Genomic DNA, 12,136 nt, shown 5'->3' with positions numbered 1-12,136 from the left:
ATTCCGTACTGCCCAGAAATAAAAGTACCTGCTGTTCTGCCAATGTAATGGTGTCAATGTTTATCAATAAAGTGAAAATGGTACATTCACCTCTCTGTGTCATTTTGCTCATCTGTTTATCACTAATGAAAAGAGAGCACTGCTGAACACTGATACCAGATTATTCTAAAATAATGTCAGCACTTGTATCACATAGTAAAGTACTGCACGTTAGCTAACCATGACTTGTTATTAAGCTACAAGGAAAGAATGTTAATAACATATACAATTAGTAACATGCCATTTTACTTATGTGTTTGGTTGAATTCCTTGTGTTATCATTTTCATTCAGCATACATTAGTTGTAGCAATGAAGAGATTTTTAATAGACTAATTTTGGACCAGGGTATAAGGATATCAGATCATGTTATCATTGCTAGCATGTTTGGCTGAAGTTTGTAAATAATTGTAAATTATCCTGTGTTACATATGCCAGCATGACTAGCTATAATTTTGTAAATACGTTTATGTCTTTTGATTATGACTCTGATTTATTTAAAATGTTTGAATGTCAAACAGTGGTCTTCTAGCTGACCAAATGTACATGTTATTTTAAAGAAAATTCTGAATGTATGTTATGCCAGAATCAGCTGACCTAGATGTGATGTCATTGTGTGCCAGAGCTGGGAGAATAGAATCTTCACTGCAGCTGTTTGTTTATTTTTCAAAGTCTGATATGAGAGAGAACAATATTCATAGCATCCTCCTGTTACCTAAAACAAATCTGCTATAAAAGTAGGTTCTGAGTCAGTTGTTTAGTTGTTGGTTTCCAGAGCAGTGGTTTTCCTGAGCTGTTCAGCAGTAGTAGTCCAGTTGCTTCCAAAGTAGTTGTTCCCAGTCGCTAAGGACAGACAACAGCCTGGAATGTAGACATAATTCCTTATCTTGGCTTGCAGAAGTAAGGGTATAATCTTGCCTTGCTGAGTTATTTAGATTAGATAGGGAAAATTAATCTTCATTTAGTCAGGGAACTACAGCTAGATAGAGGTTTTCTAAAATCAATGTGAGACATATCCTACAGTATTATTTACATATTTCCTCTGTGGGAAATTCTGTTGTTTATTTGAACCAGTTATTCAATATTTACAAGTTTTAAATCCTTTCATTTATTATTTAATGTTTTATTACCTCTCATAATGGCTGGTTATTTAGTGAATATTTTTTTAATAACTTGAGAGTGCTTATGCTTATTGTGATAACACCAGGACCATTCTGAAAAGCCTTAATGCTTGGAATACCACTTGTTTCAATATCTATTTTTACCCAATATAATTGAACTCCCCTTTTGAAGGTTATTATGGTATTTGACTGGTGACAGCCATTACCTTGTAATATGGGCAAAGAAACACAGCAGGTAAATATGTGTCAGTCTTTCACAGGAATGTATGTATGTGTGAATATCAGATATTTAAGAGTGAGTGTATCAAATACCAAAAACTGGGACACATTGTTCTGCAGTGATTCGTGTGGAGACTCATTTGGGGACCTGGAGTAAGGTATATAGTCCATTCCAAGGTTTTGGAACCTGTTCCCAGTGTACTGTTAAGGGAAATTGTGTATTTCTATCTCTATTTTTAATGACGCTCCCTTACTGAAGATAATAGTCAGGACAGAGACTTCTCAGTTACTGCCCTGGTGTAAAGAGGACTCATCACACACACATGTCTGCTTGGGATGACATGCTTGACAAGCCACGCTGCTTCACAAGGGATGGTTTGCACCTGTCACCGGATATTGGCCAAGGCTCTTGCCACCCAACCTACCTCAGTATGGAGAGTTCAAGCCCCAGCACTATCAGGTTTATGCTTTCTGGCCCCAAAACTTGGACAGAAGCATCGGAGACTATCCAGGTGCAACTAACCATAGGCAAACTGCCTTACAGTTTGTAGCATGCTACAGACCTTCCAAATACCATCATTTTGGGAGACTTCAACTACCCAAACATAGACTGGGAACACTCTAGCCCAAAGGTTTTAGAATTCATAAACTCAAATGCAATGGAACAACTAGTCACCATTCCCACAAGAGGAGACAATATCAAACATGGGGACAAAATGCTCTACACAGACCATAAATTAATCTCCAAAGACCACAGTGAAGAACTAAACTTCACACTTCTTAAGACTGAAGTGGTACTTTCAAGGCTCAGTACTCATCCAAGGCCAACTTTGAGAAAAATCAAGGCCTTCTTTATGGAAATAAGTTTTCTTCCACATGTGATGTAAAGGCACTGTATGAGATGCTACATTAACACGACACCTATTAGTGATCAGAGATGTTGAGACCAATGCTTTTCACGCAGAAGTAAAATGGATATACCTGTGACATTTCCTGCATCCATTTAGAAAAACTATTGCTTTTAATGTTTGCATCTAAAATACTGAATGTAATTACATACCAGATGTATTGGAAATCTCTCCCTCTGAACAAGGAATACAATCAAAGCAACAAGCTGGCTGTCCTTGTTGCACAACTTTTCTGTATCCAGGATGGCAGGTTTCACTGCACACAGACTTTGGTACCTGAATAACACATTAAGCAAAAATTACATCAACAGTGGTAGCAGATTTTAATGTATTTGTCACAATGTTTCATTTTTTGATTAACAGGGATTATATAAATATGTATATCTATCTATATGATTTACTTTCAGTTGGTTGACTAAAACATATATTGATATCCTGAAGGCAAACCACTCTACATTGAAAGTTGAAATGTCTATTTACTAATATGCATGCAACGAGCAACATTAAAACATAGTCTTTGCACCCCTCACGCCGCTGCTTACTATATATTTCAACTCTGAGATCATACAGTCCCTGGGGAAAAGGAATATTCCCCTACCTGGGGATTGTCGATTTCACATACTTGTTGACTATCTGTATAAACGACCCGCTGTGGCCAATTAAACAGATGTCGACTAAACATACACACACACACACACACACACATATATATATATATGTGTGTGTGTGTGTGTGTGTGTGTGTGTGTGTGTGTGTGTGTGTGTGTGTGTGTATGTGTGTGTATATATATATATATATATATATATAGATATATATATATATATATATATATATATATATATATAGATATATATGTATGTATATATATATATATATATATATATATATATATATATATATATATATATATGTGTGTGTGTGTGTGTGTGTGTGTGTCTAATTGTCAGATACCATGTTAAACATTAATTATTATGTAACTATACTGTTAGTGATCTGAGTGCATTAATTCTAGTGATGTAAGAGTCCCACAATATTTTTGGCCTACTCTAAACCTGAAGGCAGAGTTTAGAGTTAGATGTGGTTTAAAATATGATTGTTCCCTTACCGTATACACTAGCATTGACTAGGTTTAACCCTAACAGCTAAACCTGTGACAGGATTATCGTTTACTCATCTTGTGTCAGGAGATGTAATGAAAAACGTTTGCATTTCCTGCACTCATTATTAAACTTATTGTTTCTGACAAGACTGTCTTCCAACACAAATGTTAATTCTATATGAGTTGGTGTTTCAGAGTTGATCTCCACAATAACTAAAATGCAGCCCTATCCTTTCTTTTAATTTCTTACTAGTTTTAACTATGTAAATGGCAGAAGAAAAACAATCTTGAGGGGTTTTTTTGAAAGTGCTGCAGTCTTTACAAATATTTTGGCATTGCTGTGTCTTTTTTGAATAGTACAGCTTCTAACACATATCAGCATATTACTAGCAAGATGCAGTTATGTAAAGATGAGTTTAATTTGTCATGTAATATTAAATTAAACCACAGGGCTAAAATTATTGGCAATGAATAAAAGTAATGCAGGTTACTGCCATAATGCTATCAGGCCTGATGCATCTAAAATAAGCTAGAACCTATGTTTTCTAAGACGCCGTTAGATGGGATGGAATTAATTAGTACATTTCCTTAATTAGATCAGTACAGTGATGTAGTGATTAATGTTACTGAATCAGACTGAATGGTTCACCAGTTCTGTTCTCAGCTGAAACACCTTCGACCCAGAGTCTGCATGTACTCCTTGTGTCTGTGTGAGATTTGTTATGGTTTCCAGTTTGCTCCCATATCACACTGATGTGCCATAGGTGAGTTGGTACCGTGCATGAGAAAGTATATCTGTTCACCTTGTGGTACACCCATTCAGTAGGAGTTCTCTGCCTAGTACCCACTGAGTTCGAAAATATTCTCAATTGTCACAAGGAGTCCTAAAGTGGATTAAGCAGGTAATCAGATAATAAGTTAATGAATCTGCTGTTATGTAGCAGTTCAGCCCCCCCTCAAAAAATGCAAAACAATGAAAACTTGCTGCATTTCTACAATCTAAACATGTAAAGTTTGGATACATTGGTTAGTTTTATTGCCTTACCAGTGGTTGTTTTGCTAGTTTCATTCCTCACAACAGAACTTTCATTGTACAGTAAGTATAGAATATTATTAGGATCCCGAGTTCTTTTCCACATTCTAAACACATATCAACAGTTTGCATGAGAAAGCTAAACTATGCCTAACTGTTCATTTTACTATGAACATATGTGCCTGTGCATGTGCATGCATGTGTGTGTGTGTGTGTGTGTGTGTGTGTGTGTGTGTGTGTGTGTGTGTGTGTGTGTGTGTGTGTGTGTGTGTGTGTATGTGCATGATTGTGTGTGAGAGGGTGAGTATGCATGCATGTATGTGTGCAAGAGAGTGCATGTGAGCGCGCACATTCTTGTGTGTGTGTGTGTGTGTGTGTGTGTGTGTGTGTGTGTGTGTGTGTGTGTGTGTGTGTGTGTGTGCAGCGTGTATGTGCATGTCTCTGTATATGCATGTATGATTGCATGCATGCTTGTGTGTGTGTGTGTGTGTGTGTGTGTGTGTGTGTGTGTGTGTGTGTGTGTGTGTGTGTGTGTGTGTGTGTGTGTGTGTGTGTGTGTGTGTGTGTGTATGTTTCTGTTGTTTAGGATTACCCTCCCATTGGAGTTTGACTCCAGCTTTATGACTGTAGTTTCCATATACTGCCTCCAGCCACAGCGAATCTGAACTGGAGAAAGCAGGTCTAGAAAATGGCATTATAAAAACATCCCTTGTTATAAAAGCAGTTAGAAGTAAGCTTTTTCTACACAACTACATCTCTAGTATATTTTACAGTGTATAATTATAAATATTTTCATGAAATGCTAATCAGCTCTTTATTGCAGAGCAAAGCTACATGCTGTTTAAAACTGTAATGGACTCTGACTACCATTTGGATTTGATATATCTTGAGGTATCTCATTTATGTTCTAGTGAACATCAAAAATGAATTAAAAATTATTTCTCAGAAAGGTATGTCCTGTCCATCATCCTGACCACTTAATATTATGAGCTTTGGTCATGGTTTCAACCTACCTTTACATGGAAAAAAGACATTTAATGAAATGCAAGCATCCTACTTTCTTCAGAGAAGTCATTTTTGAAACTGTGTGCTTAAGTTTGCAGGATTTATTCAGATGTGTTTTGGCAGAAGAAATAACATCCATTAAACCATTATTCTGAATGGGTATTTGTGATGAATGAAGTCTAACATATGCTGCTGTCTCCTTAGTCCAACATATGCTGCTATCTCCTTGCTACCTTCTAATGACTAAAGATATTTCCTATGGGGAGAGTTAAGTGTCTCACTAAATTCCATCAAAAGAAGCTATTTCAGAAATATGTCACACATTACTCAGTAGAATCCTGCAAAGACTTCAACTTTTTCTGCTTTGTATGTGTTATTTTCTAAACAAAATATATGTTTTGGTTTTCAAGCATATGCATTATTTAGTCAAGATTTGCAATTATTACTAATATGTTTATTAGATCATAACACTTACACATTCACTTCTCTTCCACTTTTCATTGAGTGTTTCACAGAGGCATCACATTATGAAAGGCAGGCCAAATTTCCATTTTCCACTCTTAGATTTCAGCCTCAGAATTTGCAAGAACTTCCAATCCTGTCAAGTTTTATAACCTCTGCAGCATATCCTTGGTTTCTCCAAATATAACCCTACACAGCATTTGGCCAGAAATAATACCAGTGAGAGGAACCTGTTATAACATGTTATTATATACGGAAACATCTTATATCATTCTTATAGTTATACGTGAAGTAATGCTGCTGAAGTGTGTATATAATGTAAATGTAAAACTATGGCATTGCCATTTTAAAATGTGAGAAATTATTGCTGTTTTAAGTCATGGCCAATACCCATAATGCACTGTTTTCTTATGCCTATATGCAGTTTGGTACAGGATACCTGAAGTGTTAACATTGTTATCAGTTTACAAAAACAATAACACAACATTTGATGCAAAAAATGTGAATTTATTCAAAATTTTTTGCATTGAATGAGGATTGCCTTGTGCCTACTTATATGAGACTGTATTTGTTAATCGGTGAAGTGAAAACTGCCTGTTCTGTACTTTGGCTCAGCCTGGGGAAGTGTATACTACTTGCTGTGCATTTGGGCTCAGTGCGGAGATTAGTCTATGAGGATACTGTTCTGTCGCCTTGCACTCCTGGCTTTTTGTATTATTGTTTTCGTATTTTTATACAGGAGTTTTCACATTTGGGTAGCGTTTCTTATTGCTTATTTTATTATCTTGCTACCCAATAGTGATGGCAGAACCTATGTTACAGAGCGTTGAGTTACCTTATAATCCTGATAACTTCATGAACAGTGCCCGGAACCTGAATAGATTTGAGAACTGTGTCTCAGGTGAAGAGAATCCGTTATTAGCCTATGATGTGATACGCAGTGCAAAGGATGATGCAGCATCAATAGCCAATTGTAGTGGCTTATCCACCTTAATGAATCAACTAGAGGTGGATTTTTTTAAATTGAAGAGGATGCAGCTCCAGCGTCAGCACTTTGAAGTTTGTATTAGTCGTCAAATCATTCCGAGGGGCCTACGGATACTCAAGATGCCAACTACAGGTACTCTGTTCCCTGATTTGCTTTACAAGTGGCAACAAATTAACACTGAAACTAGTTTATGATACATGACATTATTGAATGAGTTTTTTTTGTCCAGAAGAAGCTGCTCTGTGAGCTCATATTAAAGAACAGCAGCAGTTTGTTTATGATACTTTTCCATCTGCTGTTGTTGACAAGGGCTTTGACAAATTGTTAGATAACATCTACCTGTTTGAGAAGAAATTGCTTGAGCAGAAGCAGAGCAAGATTCGTAGAGACACTATTGATTTCAGGGACGACCATGTATTTACTTGGCCGAGGACAGACTTTGAAAGAAATGGACTTGATAAAACTGTCCCGAATGTGTTGAAAACAAAAAGTGTAACTAAAGTTGTTAATAATGGGAGTGTTGTTAATGACACGTTAGCTGTGACAGAGAGTGTTTTATCACATTGCAATGTTGGGAATAGTGTTGGCACAACAGCTTTAGTACATAATGAGGGTACTATGAGTGATACCTCACAACCTCAGGTTGTGGCATCTGTCGTTGAATGTTCTAGTGATGATGCCGACATTGACCGGTTGGAGTTAGATGTAGATAAAAATATTCAGTCCTGTTCAGCTAGTGCTGTAGTCACCTTTGATGGCTCAGTTAGGAAGAAGACCAATAGTTTGTTTGGTCAGAAATCATCAGCATTGGATGGACCTGCCCCTTTCCCCATACAAGAGTTCAGGAGGGGAGGCAGGGACAGATCCATGAACAGGGGGAGACAGAAGAGAAGAATGTTAGAGGAGGAGTATGTGGATCCAACCTTGAAAAAGATGTGGGAGAAAACCACAAATCGCTAGTTTGGAACATTTCTAATAGACCCTTGGATAAGGATGAAATTGAAGTTCTAGATAGGGGCTTGACGTTCATACCGTCCGTCAAAAGTGATATCACCGATTCAGTTATGGATGTAAAGTTTTTTGCCCGCAATTTGCAATTGAAATTTGATTTTGGTAATAGTGAATATATAGATCAGAGTCGGACTTTGAGAAAACCAAGTGAGTATGTCCCTAGATTACATCCATTAATTGATGCCTTCTCCCAGTTAGTAGAGGAAGATCTACATAAAAATAATTATAATAATAGACACAGGAAATGGTATAGTAATTTAAACCTGAAATTGAGAACAGCTTTAAAGACATTAAGATGTGATCGTAACGTGATTATTAGACCAGCAGATAAAGGGGGACCGGTGGTGGTGATGAACAATACTGACTATGTTGACAGTATGGAGAATATGTTGAGAGACCACCAGTTCTATAATCAAATATAATTTAGCTCTGTAGAAAAGTGTATTAATGAGGTCTCCAGCTCCCTAATGGGTTTAGTTAGCAATGGGATGATTAATGACCAGTTATATTGATTTTTTTCTGGTTATTAATCCATTATTGAATAAACTCACATTTTTTGCATCGAATGAGGATTGCCTTGTGTCTACTTATATGAGACTGTATTTGTTAATCAGTGAAGTGAAAACTGCCTATTCTGTACTTTGGCTCTGCCTGGTGAAGTGTATACTGCTTGCTGTGCATTTTGGTTCAGTACGGAGATTAGTCTATGAGGATACTGTTCTGTCGCCTTGCACTCCTGGCTTTTTGTATTATTGTTTTCGTATTTTAATACAGGAGTTTTCACATTTGGGTAGCGGTTTTTGACTTATTGTTATCAGTTTGCTGCCGTGTTGTCATGAATACATGATCTACCTGTTCCTACAATACCAGTCCCCCACTGTTGTTAATTGTTACTCCAAATATCACAAGGGAAACAAGACTTGCAGCACTGACCTGGTATCAGAACGGGAACCAGTTTAATGAATGAAAACCATTAAAATGCCTTAACAGCAATGAAAACCAAGCAAGTAAAATTCTTATGAATCTACCAAGGCTCAGAGTCAAATCTTTAACAGACAGAAGTTGTTTTACCTCACAGACTTACTGTCTTACTTAATTCAGCCAAGAAATATTGCATCTCTTCAGTCATTATGAAATTTAACCCATCAGATTTGTCTGACTTCTTTAAACCTTACAGATGGCAAGCACAGAGACAGAGGTTTGCACAATTTAATGTTGCAATGAAATTATATAAGGAAACAGTAGAAATCTGGGTAAATACTCTCTTAGATTTGATGGGCAGAGTGGTTGAAGCTATATACAGTTCCTTTTCATTTGCGGAGTGCTAAACTGTTATTCGGTTGGCGCAGTGATACAGTGGTAGCATTGTCCACTCACAGCAAGAGGTTCTCCAGTTCAGTTCTCAGCTGGGGTACATTTCTGCGGAGTCTGCATGTCCTCCCTGCATGGCTTCCTCCTATGTTACAAAGACATGTGTCTGGAGCATTTCTCCCTGGGTCTCTGCTGAAAATTGGCTTTGCTCCAAGTTGGACTTTCCCGGTAAACAAATAATAAATAAATATGACACTATAATTTGCAAACATGAACATCTTGTGACAAAAAGAAACATAATACATAAGTGGCCATGCTTCCACAGATATGTATAAAATATCCAAGAAAAAATGACAGGAGCTTAATGCCAAACACTATTTTAATGAATAAAATAATAAAACACAGCAAAGTTTTAGAGTTACAAAACTCTTTCTCAGTGCAATTGTACATCTCATTATCTTCAAAGTGTTTAAATATTTACACCTGGCACTCATACATATTTTAAAATGACATGGGTTATTAAATATCTAGATGTAGTTAAAATAAAACAGTATAGTAAAAGGAACACACCCACATATAAAGCCCAGGACAACATAAAAATAAATGTAGAATAAAATCCAAATATAAATAAAGAATATATTACATATAAGTATTACTAATAAATATACTAACGATTATATGAAACAGTGCGATAAAAATAAAAGCACATACTAGTTATATACATATTAATGTCTATTTTTCAATATGGGATTAAAGCTATTGTTATTATTCATTCCTGGCATTTTATCAGCCCTGAAATAATTAATCCAGTCATATTCTATAATCTCTGCTTTATTCACTAGGTCACCTCCTTTTGTCCTGTTGCACTGAGATAGACAACTTGTAAAACCCTAAACTTAAACTTATGATGGGGACCCACAGATAAAATGTGTTTGTTCAGGGCATTCATCTAAACTTTTCTTTGAATTTCTGAAAAATGTGACCCTATCCTTTCTTTTAATTTATGTTTAGTTTCATCTATGTAAAAGCACTCACAGGAGGTGCAGTTAGCAAGATAAATCACATTCTGAGTATAACATGTAGCAGAAACATGAAAAACAAATTCCTTCTCTGTGATCGTATGCTTAAAAGAAGGTCGGTATTAATATTTATGCAATATCCACAGTTGTGACATAGAACTGTTCCATTCCTATTCACTAACTGTTTTGCAGCTTTTATATTACTCAAATCCTTATAGCATAAATAATGCTTTTTCTTTCCCTCTTATTAATAAACTTAGGCTCAGTACCTACAACTTTTTTAACATCTTCATTTGATTGTAAGATGGTGCAGGTTTTATGCATAATATTTTTAATCTTATAACTATGTCTATTATATTTCATAATATACCCTAGATTACATTCAAAATTATTACTAGCAGCTTGTTGTCTATTCAATTGTCTAGAAAAGTATGGTACACTTAAATTACTCCATTTATCACTACATCCTTCAGATCTTCCAACAACTTAATATTACAGCCTCTAGAGCAAAAGTCATTAGCCATATAATACATATCTTTTATAAAATGTTCAGTTCTAGTGTTAAGCCTGTTGACTCTAAGAAATTGACTTTTGACTATTCCTTTATACATATGCCTAGGGTGCATACTTTCAGAGTGAACATACCTTAAGGATTGCACATCTTCAATAAAATCATAGTATTAAACTTTTTTCATTATAATCTACTGTAATATCTAAAAAATATTTTTTCCTCTGGATTATTTAACATCAAATACCAACAACTCAGCTGTATAATGTAAATGTTCAACAAATGCATATAACCCATCAATATCTCCCATCCACAGCAAAAAAATATCATCCACAAAATGCTTAAAAAAGACAAACCTTCCCCTGGATTCAATATACTCTGTGCATGAATAGTGCTATTCCTGCACAGAGTGTTTCGTGTCTGTACTGCCACAGCAGCGCACCTTGCATATTCATGAAGGCACGCTGCTGTTAAGGCTAAATGGACATGAACCGTGAACAAGTGCAGGGGGTGTGTTTAAGTAGTGCATGGACTATGAACACACCCCCTGCACTCAGAAAGTGCCATACGACACTTTCTAAACCTGATGTGGCATAATATTACATAAATTCTCTAATATTATGCCAGTGTTTCAGTGTCCACAGACACTGAAATGAAATAAATGATCATTTCAGTGTCTGCAGACACTGAAACACATACAGCAGCAGGAAAGCAATACAGGCCATGTGTGATAGGCCTTGTGACACACCCCCTGTATTGTGAAAGTGCTGTACGACACCTTGCAACCTGCTAAAGCAGGAAATGTGGACAAAGGCACAAATAACTGGGGGGAGTCTTTAAAAGAGACACTACTTAAATATTTCCCTCATAAACTTAGAAATTTGATAGAAAACAGGTCACATTAGTAAGGATAGAAGTCTGAAAGTCAAATGTATGCCATTATTCCCTGACTGCAGTCCTCATTGACTTGTCAGAAAACCACACTACTCACTATATAACATAATAATGTAACAATAATATCATAAATCTTTTTTTTACATGCTAAGGAATATTTAAGCATAGCTAAGTGGGTGTACGCATTATGGCCCTCTGCTTAGCATTGCTTAAACATCCCATAAAAGATAAATAAAAATATACAGCTGAATTTCCTACACCAAGGTAGTGTAGTGGTTAGAGTCCTGTCTTTACATGCAGGTATTTATGGTTCAAGTACCAAGACAGGCAAGCTATTTTTATGCAGGAAAGCAATGTTAAAATATTTTTTTTATACTTAAATTATGTAGTAGCTGTTTTTTGTCAACCAGGGAAGTGTAGCTGGTGCAAAATGGAAGTGTGAGTGCATATAATATGTGAAATCACCCATGTATAGACATGCGTCCCATACAGTATAGTCACATCTGGGACTATCTTGGGCT

General features: G+C 36.2%; 1 protein-coding gene across 1 annotated transcript in view; it reads right to left on the bottom strand.

The window, feature by feature from the left end:
• LOC122815699 (vomeronasal type-2 receptor 1-like) overlaps positions 1-12,136 on the bottom strand; it is a 206,758-nt gene that overhangs the window by 27,836 nt on the left and 166,786 nt on the right. The window contains exons 6-7 of the mRNA XM_044088421.1: positions 10,042-10,095; positions 2,438-2,561 (exon numbers count right to left, since the gene is read on the bottom strand). Of these exons, the coding sequence (XP_043944356.1) occupies positions 2,438-2,561; positions 10,042-10,095 (178 nt within the window). The remainder of the gene's footprint in view (positions 1-2,437; positions 2,562-10,041; positions 10,096-12,136) is intronic.

This window comes from Protopterus annectens, chromosome 1.part1, assembly GCF_019279795.1.
Source record: "Protopterus annectens isolate FY-2018-M chromosome 1.part1, PAN1.0, whole genome shotgun sequence".
NCBI classification, from domain to species: domain Eukaryota; kingdom Metazoa; phylum Chordata; order Ceratodontiformes; family Protopteridae; genus Protopterus; species Protopterus annectens.
The sequence above is the reverse complement of the archived record's forward strand: the minus strand, read 5'-3'. Positions and strand labels throughout refer to the sequence as shown.